Genomic DNA, 18,657 nt, shown 5'->3' on the forward strand with positions numbered 1-18,657 from the left:
TTTCATGAAGGTTTTATTTTGCCTTTACACAACTGTGCTATTTTTATGTAACTTGTGACTTCAAACTGATTCTGAAATGCTTTCCGAATAATTATGTCTATATATAGAAATGCATAGGGTTTTGCTCTCAGCATTGAATGCCAATAAATCCATATGTTACAGAGGGGCTGGTAGTCCAGCCTGCATTTCCCAGAGTAAGGCTGAACCACTAGTTTCCTGTAATGCTGCCAGGGTGGAACTACCTGAGATAATATTGTCTGTGCCTGCTCTATGCCTTAAACACAATTGTTCTGGGAAAACTCAAGCCAAAGTGCTAATACTCTGGGCATTCTTTGTCTGGTGTGGATGGAGTAATATCCTGAGAGAGCAGGATGGTGTAGCCACTTTCCAGAGAGAAAAGAGCTCGTTGTTGCTATTGCTATGGGTAGGATCTTCCCAAAAATGTCATCAGACTTTAAAAGTTATGTTCACTGTGTATGCACATGGCAGAAGAGAGCAAAGTAAAATGAAATCATCATTTTAAGTCAGTTGGCATGAAAAGTGATTGTGTATATTGGTTTTCCCCTGTGTGAAAGGGGAATGTACTTACACAAGCGCTGGCCATCTCTGAGGAGCATAGCAGTGAGCAGAGGGGCAGGGCCTACCACATCACCCCATATCGGAGCTTGGAGCCTCTGTGTCAGCCTCCCAGGACTCAGATGGGGAATTTGATGGAAGAGGTGGCGAATGCTGTGAAGCTGTTGGTTGCCTCCACCAGCAAATCCCATCTTTAGACAAAGGCATGCTGAGCGCAGGGGTCTCTGCTGCATCCCACTGCTGGTTCCTTCTCACCAGCAGCTGCATTGTCTATAATCTAGGAGCTGTGTCATGTATAATATAGAACAGTGGCATCCCCAAGAGGGTTCCAAGCAGAGAATCCAGCATACAAATCGCCCCAGCAACCTGATGAGACGCGGATGTTGTCCGGAACTGCAGGATGGCTCTTGGTTTTCTCCTGGAGAGACCCACTGTGCACTCTGGCACTCTTGGCTTTGTGCTCTTTCTTAAAATTCCCCACAATAGAAAGGAAAGGCATCTGTGAGGAAACAAGACTGGTAATAGATTCCAAATGTATTTTCAAAATGTATTTTTATTGCAATCTTAAATTACCATAATTAAATTATTAAATGTATTTTTATTAAATTTGCACACAGGCTGGTGTCATTTGCCTTAAATATTTTAATGAAGCCTGTGAAGTCTTCCCTTGTTATTAGAGCTCTCAGAATGTATCTATTTTAATGACAATGTGAGTTTTAAGTTCTGGTATTGGGAAGAGTGCCCCAGTGGATGAACTCTGCCTTTCTTGGGGGGGCTTAGCAGGGTTGCGGGGCTCCCTTTGCTCAAGAGCGACGGCAGGACCAGGGGCTGGGGGAACCACATGAACTCCCTGTACATATATCTGGAGGAGAGACACAAGTGATGTGTTGTGACAACAGAGCAGCAGAGCATTTAGGCACACATTTTAAAACTCTGTGGAACAGAGACGTACTTACAGAGCAGGGCCTGGAGGAAATCCATGTATCACTCGGTTTGAAGATAATAGAGACAGATGAATTAATGATTATATATGTGTGTGCTACACTTAAGGACAGATTTATGTATGCGTTTCATTTTTTTTTAGTGTCATCTGCCTTCCTGCTTTTTTTCTAGCTACAACCTGGGTATTTTTCATCCGATGCAAGCATGGAAGGCAGTGGTTTCAAGGGTGCTGCTGTTTTGACAACAGCTCTGAGAATGAACTTGAACTATTTTCATGGGAGTGGTTCAGGATCAGACCAGGGCTCCTCAACTCGCCAGCAGCTGCTCCAAACCAGGCAGGGGCTTGTGAATAGACCTTCTTAGTGGTCCTCTGGAAAGAAGAGAAAATATAATAAATAAATAAATAAATTTATAGTTTTCTGAATGAACTGAAAAAAAAAGAAAAGTTGTAGAAATGGATCATTTTAATTGTAGCCTTAAAATAGCATAGGAGTGTGGGCAGAGGGCTGGATGGCAAAGGGGTTTCGGGTGACAACAGGACTTGGGAATTACTTGCCTAGTGGAATGTATAAAGCTAAGGCTGAAATCCCCTCTTTGCCTGATTGCACAGGGATTTGAATTTGGGTCTCTGAACTCCTCTGAGAGTGCCCAACCGCTGGCACATTCTGGGATGAGAATCTGTCCTGCTGAAGCTGTTCTGCTTTGTAAGAATAATTAAATATTCATTGGGCCAGTGAGAGAACAGAAACAATTTGATAGCCTGGGGATTAAGCCTCTCCAATAAGATGAGGATACAGAAGTAATTCAGTTCCTGATCCAGCTCTGATGCTGAACGGATATGAATCTAGGGTGATGCTGCCCAAATCAACCATGATTCTGGTTATATTTTTCAGTATATCAATACCACAACATATTTTTTTTCCCCCTTTTCAACCCTGCTTATTTCATTCTAGAAACTGGTATATCACATTGGGTTTTGAGGCCATGAATCTCTGTTGATGGGAGCTATACCTATTTTTTATTGGGATCAGAGCTGGGGCCACGGGCTCTTTAGCCATGTATCCTTGTCCCAAGTTAGCCTTTCTGAACCCCCAATTTGCTACTTAGTGCAGTGATGTAGAGGAAATATATCTTGATTACAGTGCCATTATAAGAAACATTTTTTACTGTATGTCCAGTCTGTGGCGGCAATCTGCAGTCATACAGTAGGATGGAACAATAAACCTTTATTAGAACATTAATAAAGCCAATAGTTTCTGTCAAACCTTAAGAAGCCAGAAAATCACGATTAAACATCCATTCAAAGTGATGCTGTGTTACAGTTCTATGCTCAGTTCACTTGATCAAATGACAAACTCAGATTCCTGAGTTGGTTTGGTTTCTTTTGGTGTGTGTGGGGGGAAAAAGAAAAGAGGAAGATGTTTTCAAGTGAAGATTGTTAGCAGGAAAACAGAGCCCTCACACAGCCCCCCACATCCTTGTGCCTGACTGGAGTGCAGGTGCCTGGGCAGGGTGCTACACTCTTCCTGCTGCCCATGGCCTGCTCCATGCGTGCAGCTGGGTGCTTCTGCCAGCATTGTTTCACAGGATCTTGAGGACCTCCACCCTTATTCCTTCCACTGAAGACACCTTCTATTCTGATGTCTGGATGTACAATCCTCTGGGCTCTCCCAGTGGCACGGGCCCACCCGTGCAAGGCAGAAGGTGCCTGGAGATGCGGTTCCTCACACACTGGTTGGGGTGTGGAACACGAAATGTCACAAATGCCTGTTCCTACAAAGCAACAAAGGGAACGTGAAGCGAACAAGCCTCGTCTAACTGGTAGAAGGAACTCACTGAGCTTTAATATCTTGAGCAGTTTCATTCATAACTTGGCAGTGAGTGCTCCGTGGGGTAACAAGTTTAAAACACTTAGGATTTTTCTAGAAGAAACCTTCCCAGCAGAGAGGCGCGGGCGACTCCAGCTCCTGCTAATTTAACACGTTAGGAAAAGCAAAGGAAATAAATCTTTCCTCCAGCTCATAAGCAGCAGCCGAGCGGCGGGGGTGTGTGTGTGTGTATGTCTGAAGGGGGGTGCTTGTCTAAAAAAACCCACAACTTCTCCCGCAGCTGCCGAGCTGCCCGCACTGGGGAAAGCTCATGGCCCGGTGCGGACCGCGGGCGGCTCGACCCGCCTGCGCGCTGTCTGCGCGGTGTCTGCGCACTGCAGGCCGGCCAAGAAGCCAGCACCGGTTGGGGGGGGTAAGAGAGGTTTCGGGCGGCTGCGAGCGGTTCCGCGGCACTCCGCGCGGCGGCGGCGAGTCCGGTCCGCGGCTTAGCGGTCCGCGTTTTGCGGGCGGCCGCTGTATTTCCCGGGCCGTCCATGGCTCGGTGCTGTTGGCTCTCTCTCCGTCTGATCGGCGCAGGCTGCGCGGGGCTCCCTACGGGATCAGAGCGCTCCCCCGCCGGGACTCCACTCCTCACATCCTCCTGCTGGGACTCAGCTACATTTCCAGCCAAGCCTGGCTTTATTATGTGTGTCTGCACTGCAGCCCCAGCAGCAAGATCAGGAGGAGGAAAAGGAGCCAGGACAAAGAAAAGAGAGGGAGGCTGGCGAGAGCTAAAGAAAATAAAAACCCAGGGCAGCAGCGGCAGCAGCGGCAGCAATGAAGGCAGGAGCGGTGCCACCTTTCAGCGAATAATCCATGGAGGCAGCTAGCGGCCCCGGCATCGATGCAAAGCAGCACTTACCTTGCTCCGCGAAGTGCGTGCGTGCAGGGGAAGGCGGCAGCGAGCGCGGCCGGCCGCGGGGAGTACACCCGCCCGCCAGCCGAGCTCCAGCTCCGCACCCGCACCGCGCCCGGCCGGCCGCCCCCCGGCCCCCGCGGCCAGCCTAAACAGGGACTCGTCGCCCTCCCCGGGCAGCGGCGGGGCGACCAAGGGACAGAGACGGCCGGGGGCGAGCGGGCGGAGAGGGAGGGAGGGAACGAGGGAGGGAGAGGGGCGCCGAGCGCGGCCGGGGGAGGATTTAGGAAAATCGCAGCAACAAGGTCGCACCCCCGGAGCGCTGGGGCCGGGGCTCGTCGCGGGCTGAGACACTGAGTTCTCCCTGCGCGCCCTCCCCCACCCCAGCGGCAGGGACCAGTGCAGGGCTCCGCGGCGCTTTTTTCCGCTATATTTTTTAATTTTATTACTGTTATTCCAAAAGCGCGAGCCGGACTGAGAGCCGCAGGGCGCCTGCAAACTTTAAAGACAACAAAAAAGCGGGTGGGGGCGCGGGCCGGGCTCGCTGTGCGTCGGTAGAGTTTGCACACCCGAGGGGGGGAAGGAAGGGAAAAGCCCCAAAACAACAAAGGAAAAAAAAATTGCAACTGTTGCGCCTGTGATTTTATATATTTTTTTCTCTTCTTTTTTTTTTTTTTTTTTTCCTTTTTCCCCGTGGGGGGGAAAGGTGCCCGAGGGGATAGAAAGGAGTTGAACTTGCCGCATTGCAACAGGCAAAAGAAGTGAGAAAAAAAAAAATCAAATAATTGATCCCGCTGCTGCCGCTTCGCCTCGCAAAGTTTGGAGGTGGGGGGGTGGGAAGAGGGAAAGAGAAAAGGCAGGGAGAGGAAGGGAAGGCAGGGACAGGAGGAAGACGAGAAAGAGGAGGACGAGCCCCGGCGCCCGGACATGTCCAGGAGGAAGCAAGCCAAGCCCCGCTCGGTGAAAGGTAAGGCAGCCTCCGCCGGCCCCGGGCAGCCGCCGCCGCCTCCGCCGCCTCGACGCGGCCAATCAGGGCCGGGTCCCGGCTTGGCGGGGATTGCAAATCGCCCCCCGTTACGGGCCGGTGGTGGCGGGGCTCCCCCCCTGAACGCGGGATGCCCCGCGTGGGAAGCGCTGTCTCTACCGCCCGGTTCGGGGGGAGTGCCAGTGTGGGTACCGCGGTGCCGGCCGAGACTCGCTGGCGACACGTGTCGCGATAATTGCTGAAAGAAGCCGGTAGCATCGCTGAAGCTCGGAGGGAGGAAAGTTTGGCGATGATGCTCGGTGGGGCAGGCTCATCAGTGGGCTGGGGAAGGGGGAAACGGAGCCTACTCGTGTTTTAGCTGGTTAGCTTGGAATTAATATTTCTTTATGATTGGGGATAGGAGAGCCATCTGTTTCCTCCTGCTGTCCAGTGTGCATAAGGGTGGTGAAAGAAGGGGGGAATTAAAACCAGTTTGATAGATGGGGGTTGAAAACTTGCTTTGGCTTGAAGAAATGATAGACAAATTTAAGAAGAGCTGCATGAATAAAGATTAAACGTAAAACTTCACATGTTCTTCATCATCCACAGCGAAGGGGTGTTTAAATCCTCCTGTTTATCTCCATAAGAAAACAACTGCTGGTGAAACGTAAAAGGAGGGCCGGGACCAGCCCCACGCCGTACCGCATGCCTTGCCATCTTTTTAACTTTAAAGTGACTGGGTGCGAAACGGAAGGCGTGATTTCGGAAGCCTTTCGCTCCCAGCCATGAGGAGGTTAGCTGGTATTGGGTAAGGTTTTATTGTCCTCTGCACAAAGCAGAAGTCACAAACTCAGTGGTCCGGGGGCTTTGTTGTAGAAACACAAAAGGATCATCACTTTGGATGCCCAAAAGATGAAACAAAAAGTCTGAAGTGTTCATAATTAAATAACTCGGGGGTGGACAAAATTAGTGGGCGGTTAATGGACCAGCTAAAGGACAAATTGAAACCCCATACAGGGCCATTTTAGATTATTTGTGAAATATCCGCTGTTTGGCAGATGATTGCAATGTAAATCATCCGTGCTTCAAATGTTTATGAAGTTTTTGTGAAGTCAGTCCTTCATCTTTATACCAAACCCTTCATCTAATGGTACGGTTCAGCATTGTGCTGTGGGGCAGGTTTGCAGCGTGGCGGTGTGACCCTCCGCAATCCTGGACAATCGCTGCGGAAGGAGATACTTAAGTAACTGGTAGATGAATGTTACAGTCTGCGGGCAGAAGAAAGGGCAGAACTGGAGCTATTTCTAGGGAATGCTCTGAAATTCATTGTTTAAAGCGAAAAGAGCCGCAGTCTGAGAGCAGTGGAGCAGGCCTTGGGTCATAACTTCCATCGGGTGAGGGGATCATGTGTAGTGGCCAGACCTCTGGAGTTTAAAATATTTTTCTGTGCTGAAGTGTCACATTTAACATTCAGGAAATACTTCTATGCCCATGAAAACTGTGTTTGATCTAGAAGTGCAGTTAGTAATCATTGACAATCTTGTGCCATAATAACATTAGATATTTACCATTTATCAGTCAGTTGTTTCCTACCTCATTTCAGGCAGCAATATCTCTTGCAAGTAGTTGATACTTTATAATGATTTTTTTATCCTAATTCTGATACAGAACTGAGCACTATTTACAGGAGCATGTTTAAGAATTGGAGCAGGTAACTTACTGGCAAGTCATAGCTAAGAAGCATTATCCGGGTAATGTAGAAATATCTAGAAGGTCTTTGCACAGTGAGCTGGGGGAAGCCCAGTTGTTAAAAAATTCTGAATATTTTTGTAGTCTCTAGGCACAAAAAAATGTGTTTTCAGCTTCAGCATAAACTGGCTGTAGATTACAGGTCTTAACATGAGCTGACTAAACAAGGAGTCTGGAATGAGCTGAATCTGGATGAAATTTTGGATAATAGGACCCAACTCATATGTGTATGCAGGATAAACAATTTCTGCATTTTTTAATATTCATCCATATAATCTGCTTTTAAAAAGTCCATCATACACATTTTGTGGTCTAGGGAGCTGGCAACACAGTAGTTTGCCACAGTACACGTTTCCATGGAAATAATTGAGATGTAATAAATAAAGGCACTCTGAGGTCACAGGTTTCCCAATTCAACTGAGAAGAAAACAAGCAAAAATCATGTGGATATATGTGTAGCATTTAAGACTCAAAATAATTTACTATTTTTTCTCTTTTTGTGTATTTATTTCACTTTGTATAGCAGCTTTGCTATTTATTAACCACTACTGAGATTTGAGCATCCTTTTTCATTCACAGTCAGTGTGTGCCTGTGATGAAAGGCGTTATTCTGCATGCAAAAGGCAAGTTGCCTGCACATTAACTGGGAGCAATGCTGACTTTAAAGAAGTGACCGACTTTGGCAAAAGTACCAAACATTGACAACTCTTGTATGTCAGCAGGGCTGCAGGGCATGTGGCCCCTGTGCTGTATTATCAATCTCAGGTTCAGCCTGGCAGAAACTTGCAGGAATTCCTGCAGCTGTAACTCCAGCAGTAGCCGTGGACTTCCCCCTGATGTGGGATTTATGATTTGCAATACAATACTCTGATTTGTTTTGACCATTAGTTTGTTCAAACTTGAAAATATTAACCTTGTGGCGGGTGACTGGGGACAAAGTTCTACTTGGCTTGAAGGAAGGTTGTTTCAGATCAACGAAGATAGGGTGAAAGTAGGAGGGGTTGAGTCTTTGTTGGCTTACAAAATACATGCTTCAGTGACAGCGTGGTGCTAGCGGTGATGGAGTAAAACACTGGCCTGTTCTGAAGCTTTACTCCACATCACAACTGAAGCCTGTGAAAGTAATTTTCCTCGGTCCAGACCCTGCTCTTGCCCTGCTGCCAGTAATCTCACCTGCAGAGGGTTTTTCCAGTTGTCTGTAAGGAAGAGTTGTACCTTACTATATGCATTAAAACCATGTGGTCGTGAACCCCAGAACCATAACATGGTTGTGGACATCAAAACATATTGTCTCCGCACTACAAGTGATGGGGACTGATGTCAGTATCAACATCCTTAAAAGTTTGCTATGTGCTGCCAGCTTCGGGGAGCACACTATTGGCCGTGGGGGCTGAATAGGGCAGACGTTCTTCTCCCCTGTTGATTAAAGAGGGGCTTCTCATGCTATAACTTGGGGCCTTTGGAAGCTGTTCTGGAAAGTGAAGTGCTGAGGTGCTGGTAACAGTAACTGGTAGGTTTCCAGCTCCATGTAATTGTAATTGAGGAATTATTCCACTGCAGTTTGTGGGGACTGGACTGGTGTTGGCACAAGGTTTTAAGCATCAGGTACACTTTGGTTGCTGAATTTGACAGTTCTGCAAATTGCTGTCAGCTTGCAAGGGTATTTTGTGTGTAAACGTGCTAGCTGGTAATCAAACTGTTTTGCAAAAGAATGCACTAATTAAGCCTAGATTTGTTGTCCTACTTGAAGTTGCAGAATCGCTGTCATATTTTTCTGCTTTCAGTTGGCAAAAAATGCTGATAGAAACTTTTGATTCACACCCTACCTGCCTCATTTGTGTCAGTCAAGAAGAGAAAAGGGGGGTTGGTTGCTACTTTGTTATCTGCAAAGTAAATAAAAATACTTCAACCATTTGCTGAGTTCCAATTAGTTGATTGCTATGAATGATCTTCTTTAAAGGAATGCTGTTTTACCTATCTGCTCATACAAAGGTTTGATTTTGAATGTCTTGTGAAAAGCATTCTCTTTGTCTTGATTGATGTCAAGAATAAAAGCGTGATGGTAATATCCCTTTGAAAGCTATTGTATTGTCAGCTCTGGCTGACAGCAGGAGGCCCTCCTAGTGCTATAGATTAGCGCTGTGAAAACACTGACATTTTCTTTGTTATATTGCTGTTGTTCTGCTTGCAAAGTCAATTATACAATGTCGGAGCTCAGTTACAGAGTTGACTGTGGAAGTAACAATGTCTTTCATACTTGTCTTAAAGATATAATTTTCCTTTTTTTCCCAGTTGATAGAGAAGAACCTGCAGGTACCGGAGCAGTACATTCTACAAATTAAATTTTGACAAGTATAATCATAATTGCCAAATACAAGAGACTTGTGCGATTATCCTTTAATTTTACAGTTCATTCAAGTTGCAGTGGAATCTTATTGATACAGTGAAAGCAGAAGCTAAAATTGATAAAACTCATCAAATAAGATTACGGTCTTGATTGTTCTTTATCAAGTGTAGCTTTTGGGGGATTAGGAATAATTGGAGATGTTGGTGTTTCATTGTGGGGCTGGTGCCCTGAGAGCATTTGAATCCGTGCAGTATTCTGAGCACTGCCTTCAGGGATTAGCCTGCAGTGTTTAATTTTTGCCTGTGTATTTTGCTACAAGCCTAGCAACATTCTCCCCTGAACTCCATAAGTCCCATTTTCCTTCCTTTCCCTCCCTCCGGTATGCCTTCCTGGATGGGATCTGGGTGGTATTTAACTGGTTTTACTGATTGAAACTCCTGACTGTGTGCAAACACCTTTTAATTGTGGCCTGTTCCCATTGGTCTTGGCGAATACAATGAATAAATGTGGCCCAAAATTGAAAAGAGTGGGAAAGGTAACACAAAAGGCTTAAATATGAACAGGGAGAAAATAGAAATCTCATGTTTTTTGGTGATGCTATGTCTAAAGCCATCAATGAAAAACAACTGCCATGTAACAGTAGTGGCTCTTGGAGAAGGCCGCCTATTTTTATTCATCGAAAATATTTGTGTATAATCAGTGCAAGTTAAAGCCCATCATTCACTGCTAAATTGCTTCAGATGACATGTGCAAAAAAATAATCAGAGTGCTCTTGTTAGGACGTTAATTGTAGGATTTCTAAATTACTATTATAAACTAATAGAGTAACAAAAGATTCTACAGTTACCAGTAATTTGTCAGGATTTATTTTGTTTTTCTTCAATAATTGAAAATTAATGTCTTTAAGTGAAAGCAGATGTTCATGCCATCGTCTGAATTGGATATAAAAATGATGTTTTGTAGATGCTTTAAGCTTGTTTAAATACAAACGGCTTTATCATAGATGAGGCTTTGGCTTGGTTTATCTACAGTTTGATGCCAAATTAACTTTTAGGCTAAATCTGGGTAAGTGGTTTCAGCCTGGTTAAATGAAGTGAGCCAAGTGCTTGGGGTGGCACTCAATGATCAGTTCTTACAGGAAATGTATTAATAAACCTTCCTCACCTGCTGGCTCTGTGGGTGATGATACTTTCTCCTACTGTAGAATTAACATTTACTTCTATTTTGATAAATGCACTCTGGACCGTTTACTCAGTTATTTTTACTGAACTAGTTAATTTAAATCTTCACTCCCAATTGCAGTTTGTGAAATTTGAAAAATGCAAACAACATTTGTTTCTTTAACAAAGAAACAGTCTCGGTCTCATGCATTAGCCTGCAATCTCTGAAAGATAATAAATTTCTTTATGTATTGTAATATTTTGTTAAACAAAAGATTATTAATTACCCACAATAAGTGAACTGTCTTAGAAAAATGCCTACATCAACCCCTCATGGCTCTATCAGTATTTTCCTTAAATGCCACTGAAAAAAAAGGATGGGTATTACGTTCCCTTCTGTCTTAGTAAATGCATTGCCATAATGAAATACTTAAACTCTAAAACCCATTACAGACTCCTGCTAAATCTTGACCAACATATACTACGGAGGGTCTCGTTCTGGTGCATGTGTTGGTGAATGTGGGCTCTAAGGGTGAGGGTGGGAGCTGGAGCCAAGTGAGGACCAGCTCTGAGCTCTCACATAGCGCATGCATCTATTCGATGTACATTTAGAGCCCAGAAGCAGATTCTTGTGCATTTTCTTTTCTGATGTCCATTAGTAAATGCAGAGAAGCTAGTTCCTTGTTCTCTTAGACAAATAAGGTGGTGTGAGTTTTAAGCAGTACATCTTCTTGACAACTCCTAGATGTATATGTATGTGCAGCAGTGAATTATGGTGGTTTATTGTAGTCACTTTATTCTAGGGAGTAGAAGGATGTGCAGAGACTAAATGGTCTCCTGTGACATTTCCAGCTACAGAAGGCTCGAGATTCGACCTCTTGCAATGGTTTGTTTTCTAAAATGCAAACAAAGGGACCCGATGGGGTTGGAAACTGGGTGATGCCGTTAGGAACAGGCTCACAAATCTCACTGCAGTACAGACAATTGGCGTATGGCATTAGCTTTCCACCCTATGACTTATTTCAGATAGCACTGCAATACCCATCTGAATCTAGCGATAAGTAGCTTCATTATATTGTTTGCGTTTGCTTAGAAAGAAAACCTTTTCCTTTCTAGCCACAGATTAGGCAACAGAAGGACCAATTTGCAGAGCTTGTAAATGCCACTTGTTAATCATATGCAGTACAATTATTAATTTTTTTTTCTTTTCCCCCTTGGATGTATTAAGTCAACTTTTTAGCTTTTTATGTAATTGAAATTTGCCCTTTTGTTACCTGGGCATGAATTATTTTTGAAATGTTGTCATTACCTGCCCTGCTGTGAGGTTTATCTCTTCTGTTCATCCTAATTAAATAAAACATACTGTTGTTCGCCAGCCTTGTGTTGAAGTGAATTACCTGCCTGAAGGCTCGTGCTGGTGTTGGCCACGCTTATTGCAGCAGCAGACACCGTTGACTAACACATTTACTTTCAGATTTTCATTTCAAAGGGCTCAGTTTGTGCAGTGTGACAGGTGAATGGTGAATGCTTACAGGACTTTAAAGAGCTGAACAAACAGTAAAGGACTTATTGCTACCACCGAGTGGCAAGTACAAATGTAAGGCAGCCTTTGTGACAGAGGAGTGTTTCCTTTGCTGGATAAAGGCCACTCAGAAGACCTGAAGGGGTCACTTGGGTATGATGGAGTTAAAATAATCTCAGTTGTGGTCTCATTTAAACCCACCCTACCTGCATGTTCTCCTGGGCAATTTCTAGTGAGGTTGATCTTGCCTCTCTTTGTAGCATCACCTGCAGTTGTGTTGTCCTTGAGTCTGGGACTGATAACGAAGGCTGCTTCAGTAGTGTAGCAGTTGGAGTTCCTTTACACAGAAGTTATTTCCAGTTCATATTAGAGAAAGTAAACAATGCATTTGGGTTTTAAAGCGAAGTGCAGGGAAAGGTCCCTGCTTGTAGAGAAATGGTTTGTTTAAGCCTCTGATAGCGCTACAGAGAACACATTGCTCTGTAGAACACTGGTGAAATCCTGTTACGAATAAAGTACAAGAGTTAACAAGTCGCTATGCTCCAGTCTCTGATGGCTCTTCTTAGGCTCTGGAGGTTTGGTCAAATGTGGCCTAATTCTGCTTTCCAAATATTAAAAAAAATTACGCAGAGGGCAAAAAGACAAGTCCTTAATATGCATATCCTGGGAAAATCTTAAACCAGTATTTTACCCTCTCCAGTCTCAAGGCTAATCAAAATTCCTTTGTTTCCACATCCACCATTAAAATATATGCCTCCTTTGGTTGTCTGCTGACTGTACAAGTTTAACCACTCAATTGAGCAGACTTGCAAAAGCTGTTACAGATTTTAACATTTGCCTACAAGTATTTTAGAGATGGGAGTGAAGCTCCAGACAGTCTCTAACAGGACTGGTACTTAAATTAGCAGCTCTGCTCATTTCTTGGTGGTCCTTACGTGGCTGAGAAGAGGTTTTTCTGGATTACCACTGAGGCAGGTTAGCCAAGCCTTCATCTGTTGATGACTTCTAGAACATGCTTCACATAACAGTGGCTGAGTGATGATGAAGATAATGACAGAGACACACTTGCTATGCTCTTTGAAAAGAAGGTGTTTAGGGTGGTGCAGAGATGAAGGGCTTCCCTGGGTGAGCATCTAGGACTCACTTTTGCAGTTTCTGGGGTGAGTGCAATTTTCTGTCTTGACACTAGCTGGAGTTGGATTGGATGTTTAAATGTAAGCAAACAGCAGAAGTCCAAGCTCCCTGGAATCTGCTGGAGAACTAATGGTGTTAATTGAGATGCTTGTTGATGTTGGAGGGCTGTGGGTAGCCATAGGCTTATATCAGGCATTGAGTGTGTCTTATTTTGATGGTAGTGCTTCTTATTGATTTTAGTAATGATAGGACTTTATTCTCATTTCTTGTGGTGCAATTGAAAGAACAAGAGAAGCGAAGACATTTGATAGAAATAGTCACATCCAAAGCTGCAGAAGGCATCTCCTGCTTCTTCTGTGAGATTGCTGCTGGAGGGATTTCTAGGTAGAGCAGTGAGAAGGTTCAAAGCGCAAAGGATGCAGTGTTGCTGTAGGAGTTCCCCAATGGCACTGCAGGAAACCCAAGAGGCCTGGATTGTGTTTAACATCTGTTAATGTGAGCAGGTACACATTCATGTCAGCAAAAGTGACTGTGATTCTGCATTCTATCAATCTCCTGTCCCCAAAATTGAAAAACTAAAAGGAGGTAGAGAAAACACATGGTAGAAGGATGAGCTTAATACTTGGGGAAGCACAAGTGCTAAACAGAGAAATATGCAAATAAAATAGGAAAACTAGGAAGTCATGCAGGGTGCAGGATAATTAGATGGAAAGTTTTGGCACAGAGGTTTATTCACCTGAAGCTGCATCCATATTATTTTTAACTTTTAGTTTAAGACTGAGGGAAGGAACAGATCTGAAAAGTGACTCCAGCTCCATGGAAAAGGGTATGATTAAGCATAAGCAGAAAAGAAAACATTAGAAATGTAAATCACCTAAATAAGGTAGCTTTTCTGCTCTTACAGAATCCTAGAATTGTTTAGGCTGGAAAAGACTTTTAAGATCACTGAGTTCAAGCATTAACCCAACACTGGCAAGTCCACCAATAAATGATGTACCCAGGTGCCACATCTACACATCTTTCAAATACCTCCATCAGTGGTGACTCCACCACTTCCCTGGGCAGCCTGTTCCAGTGCTTGACAACAGGGACAATGCTCTCCTGTCTGAAGGAGTTTCTTTGTAGTTTATAACTGTTTTCTGTTCAGTGTAGTGAAACTTGAGGAGGGCTGTGATTGCAGTCATTAGTTCTGGGAGTATCAAGTATTTTCTGGTCATGGCAGAATCTGAACAGAACCTGAACTTCGCTTGCGAGGACTCCTAATTATTCAGGGTTCTGGAGGTCATGGTGGTAACTGGAAAAAGTAGCCTTTCAATACTTCGTATGTGAATGCATGCAAATACATGTCATCTGTGATGTGAGTTCACATGCACATGAAAGAGAAGGTCTAAGAAACAGGTAGTATCTTGTTAACCAACTGGCATGGTTGCAAAATGCAAGGAAGTTTTTCTGATTCACAAACCTGCCTCCTGTTTTGAAAAAAGCAGCAGCCTTGTTGCTATTTTGCTCAATACGTAAATGCAGCTTTGCTTTAATTCAGTTATTCAGGATCTTACACAAATGCTTCTTGCTTCATTACATTACTCACATGAGTAAGGATATACTGGATTATATAGTAATGCCAAGCTTGCATATTATTTATTGCTGAATTCTGTGGATACATTTCAGTTGAGTAGTTTGCTTGTGGCCTCCTTTATTTCTAGGAAAATGGCATGCCTTGCCCTTCATAATTTCTTTGCTTTTACTGACCAGACTGTTCCCCCAGAGGGCATGTGGGATGTGGCAGAGTGTTGAAAATACTGGGATGGAGAACTAGAGAAAGAGGGTTGTGTGTGAATTGCACCTTATTTATGTTTATGCTGGATTTATGTGGTAGAAATGATGTGTTTCTGGCAATGATACTTTGTGGGGAATGTTGTAGGCAGCTCTGGGTAAGAGAGTTGCTACCTTGAGATTTTTTTTTTTTACAGAAAAAGAAGTACTTTCAGTATAATTCTGAGCATCCTTTAGGAGTATGGTACAACATATTATTAGCCATTTTAAAATGAAACTGAGTGCTTGCCTTTGCATCTCGTACTGAGTCTTGCCTAATGCTCGTGTATGAGTCTACTAATGTGATTCCCTTCATTTGAAGGGTGTTTTCTTTCCTAATTTCTTTCCTGCTTGATAACAGATAAGTGAGATTTGTTTTAAAGCTCCCATTTGGTTTATTTTGATTACTATTTTTGGTCTTAGATAAACACTCAACAGAGAGCTTCTGTTTTTATTCTTTTTGATTTAAGTAAATTCAGTAATGAATCCAAACTTAAAGGTGAGGGTCTGGAGAAAAAACAAACCAAAAGCCACTCCTGGGAGATGCTTGGCAGCTCTGTGGTGTGACTGGCTTCCAGCACACCCAGGGATGCTGTGGAGCCGTGGGCAGGAGCTGCCTGGCCCTGCACACAGAGCCCTGCCTGCAGAGCCTTGCCTGCAGAGCTGCCAGGCTGCGCAACTGAGTGTCCCTGGGTGCTTCAGAGACATGGGGGGACAAACCCCCTGCCTCTGGCAGAAAGATGATTCTTCAGTGATGAGGCTACTGGTGGTGCACAGGCAGGTCTCCCATGAGCGGGGTTTGCTGGGTGCTCTGACACACAGCAGGAGTTCGCCCAAAGACCAAATGCACATTTTCATGAAGAGCTCTGTCTGCTGTGATTTTTCTCCTTGCCAGTGGCTCTGTATTCAAGATGTGGCTCCAAAGAAAATGCATAGAAAAATGAGCTTTTAATTTGTCACCTGCTGCTGAACCACCCTGTTCTCCTTGAGATGCCAAGTTGTAAATGAGGTTTTTGTGTCCCCACACATGGCCATCCAAGAAATGTTCTGTGTTGTAGCTGTCAGTGGCAAAGCTGAAGACATCAGGCTGGTGGCTTAAAACCTGCTGCTGTCTGATTCGCATGAGCAAAGGTAATGCAGCACAAAACTTGAGCAGACAAAAAGGCAGGTAGAGAAACTGTTGTCTCCAGAGGCTTGGGAGGTCCTGGATGCCCCCAGAACAGGGACTGCTGCAAGCTTTCTGTCCGGTAGTGCTGAGGAAAAAGGGAGCAAAATTGTTTTCTTTGTGCTGTCATTAAGGGTGCAGTTGGAAAACTCCCTTTAATTTAACTCTTAAAAAATGCAGCGTTGGTTCTACAGATTTTTATTTTTTTTTTTTTGTGGAGAATAGCATCTTGTCTGGCCACACATCCTAAGGCGTCATCCACTGTGTGTATTTGTTCTGAGCATGGGGACGGCAGGTATCCCAGCTGACAAATATAGCTTGTCTCCTAGCAAACCTCAAACCACCTAATGGAAGCTTACCTTGAGCTAGAAATCAAGAACTCTGATTTTTACTCAATGATGGTGGGTTGTAGAAAAACTAGCCCAACTGTGGGACTATGAGGGAAACTGGCTGTTCCCAGTGCCCTTTGCCCAGGAGAGCAGCCACTGCTGTTATTTTTGCCCTGGCCAGGTAGACAAATGGCTGTCGTTGAAGCAAATCCTTGAATCTGTTGTGAAGGATGCAGAACCACCCAAGTGCAGCCTGAAGAAGTTCACTGAAAGTGATGAAGAATAGACTCAAGATGCCTAAGTGCTTGCTGTGCTCTCCTGCTCTTGTGACGATTGTGTCCTGGTGGAGATGTGAGCCGTGGAATGCTCTGTGGTGTCCCACTGGGTGCTGCTTCTCATCACTCTCTAGATAGGGATCCCACCCGAGCTGGCCATCATGCTTCAAAATCAGTGCAAATCAGAGAGAGTTTGTTCATTCATGCTGTGCCAGTGTCTTTCACTGCTCTGATGCTGGTAGAAGTTGCTGGCAGTAGCCTTGTACGGGGCAGCATTGCTGGGGAACAATTTTCTTCTCTGTTCTAACTTAGTGGAAATAGTGCCACTAAGAAGTTGGATTATGTACCTCAAGAAAAAGGAAGATTTGTTTTTCTGCTCCTAGCTTTCACCATAGGCTGTGTCACTAAGTGGGTGCTCCTGCTAATCCTGGCACTTAAATGCTAGCTAGTCCTTTGGCAGGTGCTGATCTGTCTCCCAAGCTTGGATGACAGGAGAGATGATGGTAAATCCCACCTCTTTTTTGCTACTGTACGCAGGCTGGTTTCTCGTGGGTGAAGTTTGACTATGGTTGACTCAAGTACTGCTGTGTCCCGTAACCTCATGCGTAGGCTGGCCTGTGTTTCCGGAGTTGTAAAGTACTGACAACTTTGTGAAGGACAAAGCCTCTGCTGCCCAAAGCACCTGGCGTCCTTGGGCCCTCCCAGCTGGTGGCTGGCCTGGCCTCTAGTGTGGCAGTGGCTTGTGCTTGTTTGCATTTTATTTCTGATCTGGCAAATTTTGATGGCTTTCCCTGCTGGGAGGGACTATCTCACCCCCCCCCCCCCCGGCCCCCCCCATCTGCTTATTTTTAGTCATAGGATGTAAAAATGTTTGCCAAGAAAAAATAAAACAACAAAGAAAACATCTAAAGCAACCACAACTTTGTACCTTTCCTTGCTCTTAAAAAAAATTTTAATTGTAAGTGTTAACTACTGATGCAGGTTTTTTAGTAGCAGCTGTGATTCAGTGTTAAACCAATGGCACATCAAAGAATAAAATGGGGGGGAGGGTGTGTTCTTGTGTGCTTTCCTAGTTATTATTAATCTTGTTCTGATTTGGGGAAAACATTGTGGTGTGAAAATATGAGGAAATGTCTCATAAAGGAATAAAAAAAAGTACTTTAAATAGCTTGTGCAGGAGCGTTGGTTGGGCAGCAGTCTGGGCTCTCGAACAACCTTACTTTAAAATAATAATAAAAAAAAAGCTTTAAATCTTATAAATATTTTGTGTCTCTTTCTGTCTCTTTCGCAATACCTAACATACATTGTCTGTTCTGCTGTTAACTCCCAGATGCAGAATTCCTAAGTTTGGGCTAATAGAAAATTTGGAGGATTCTTCATTATCTGAACCTCTTGAGAAATACCAAATATGTTCCAGTAATTGTGGTGTAGTACAACAGGGAGTCACACTGGCAGTTTGTTGGAAAGGGTTTTTCCTGTAGTTATGAAAACCATACAACTATTAAAATCCCCAAAACTGAAACCTTTGGGATTACTCATATACTTACAGTTAAGCGCATGCCTAAAGGTAGGTCTATTCAGCATACCATTTCTGACTTGTTTGAATCCTAGCTTGAGAATATCAGGGGAAAAAAACGACTCCTCAATTGCTCCAGTCTTGTGCAGCCTTTTAATTCGGTGCTTACATGACTGTAGCATGCTGGGCTGTGGCTCACACCCAGGTTTCCTGTAATGGAGGTTATTGATAATAAAGAATGAAAAGTTTGCAACATAGTTGAATACTCAGGCTGTTAGAAGAGACTCAGGGTCAGATTTCTTCCCTCCCGCCTTCTCTTCTGCCTCTGCCACAGCTCCATGTGAATGTGCATGAATCACTTAGTTTTATATTTCCTTCTCTCTCTCATATTTTCTATCTTGGTTGTATGCAAGGAGGGCGTAACATTTGTCCCTTGGAGATC

At 44.3% G+C, this 18,657-nt stretch overlaps 2 protein-coding genes across 6 annotated transcripts in view; one reads left to right on the forward strand and one right to left on the reverse strand.

Moving 5' to 3' along the window:
• Positions 1 to 1,701: 1,701 nt before the first annotated feature.
• On the reverse strand, positions 1,702 to 4,986 carry LOC133221943 (uncharacterized). Its single transcript, XM_061371253.1, has 3 exons — positions 4,982 to 4,986; positions 4,249 to 4,741; positions 1,702 to 1,888 (listed from the first exon to the last, which is right to left on the reverse strand). Exons 1-3 carry the CDS (start codon positions 4,984 to 4,986, stop codon positions 1,739 to 1,741), a joined length of 648 nt encoding a protein of 215 aa, XP_061227237.1. The 3' UTR covers positions 1,702 to 1,738.
• Positions 4,967 to 18,657, forward strand: part of ZNF423 (zinc finger protein 423) — a 236,337-nt gene continuing 222,646 nt past the window's right edge. For 2 of the 5 annotated variants that reach the window (XR_009728060.1, XM_061370824.1), the window contains exon 1: positions 4,967 to 5,209. Coding sequence is in view for 4 of the 5 variants with exons in the window: in XM_061370824.1 (XP_061226808.1) it covers positions 5,170 to 5,209 (40 nt within the window). In the remaining variant the exon portion in view is untranslated. The remainder of the gene's footprint in view (positions 5,210 to 18,657) is intronic. The other 3 variants (XM_061370567.1, XM_061370650.1, XM_061370743.1) reach the window with 2 other exon arrangements.

The sequence above is a fragment of the Neopsephotus bourkii genome, unplaced genomic scaffold (assembly GCF_033783945.1).
Source record: "Neopsephotus bourkii isolate Nb327-2 ecotype Australia unplaced genomic scaffold, CSIRO-AGI_Nbou_v1 NB_13, whole genome shotgun sequence".
NCBI lineage: Eukaryota > Metazoa > Chordata > Aves > Psittaciformes > Psittacidae > Neopsephotus > Neopsephotus bourkii.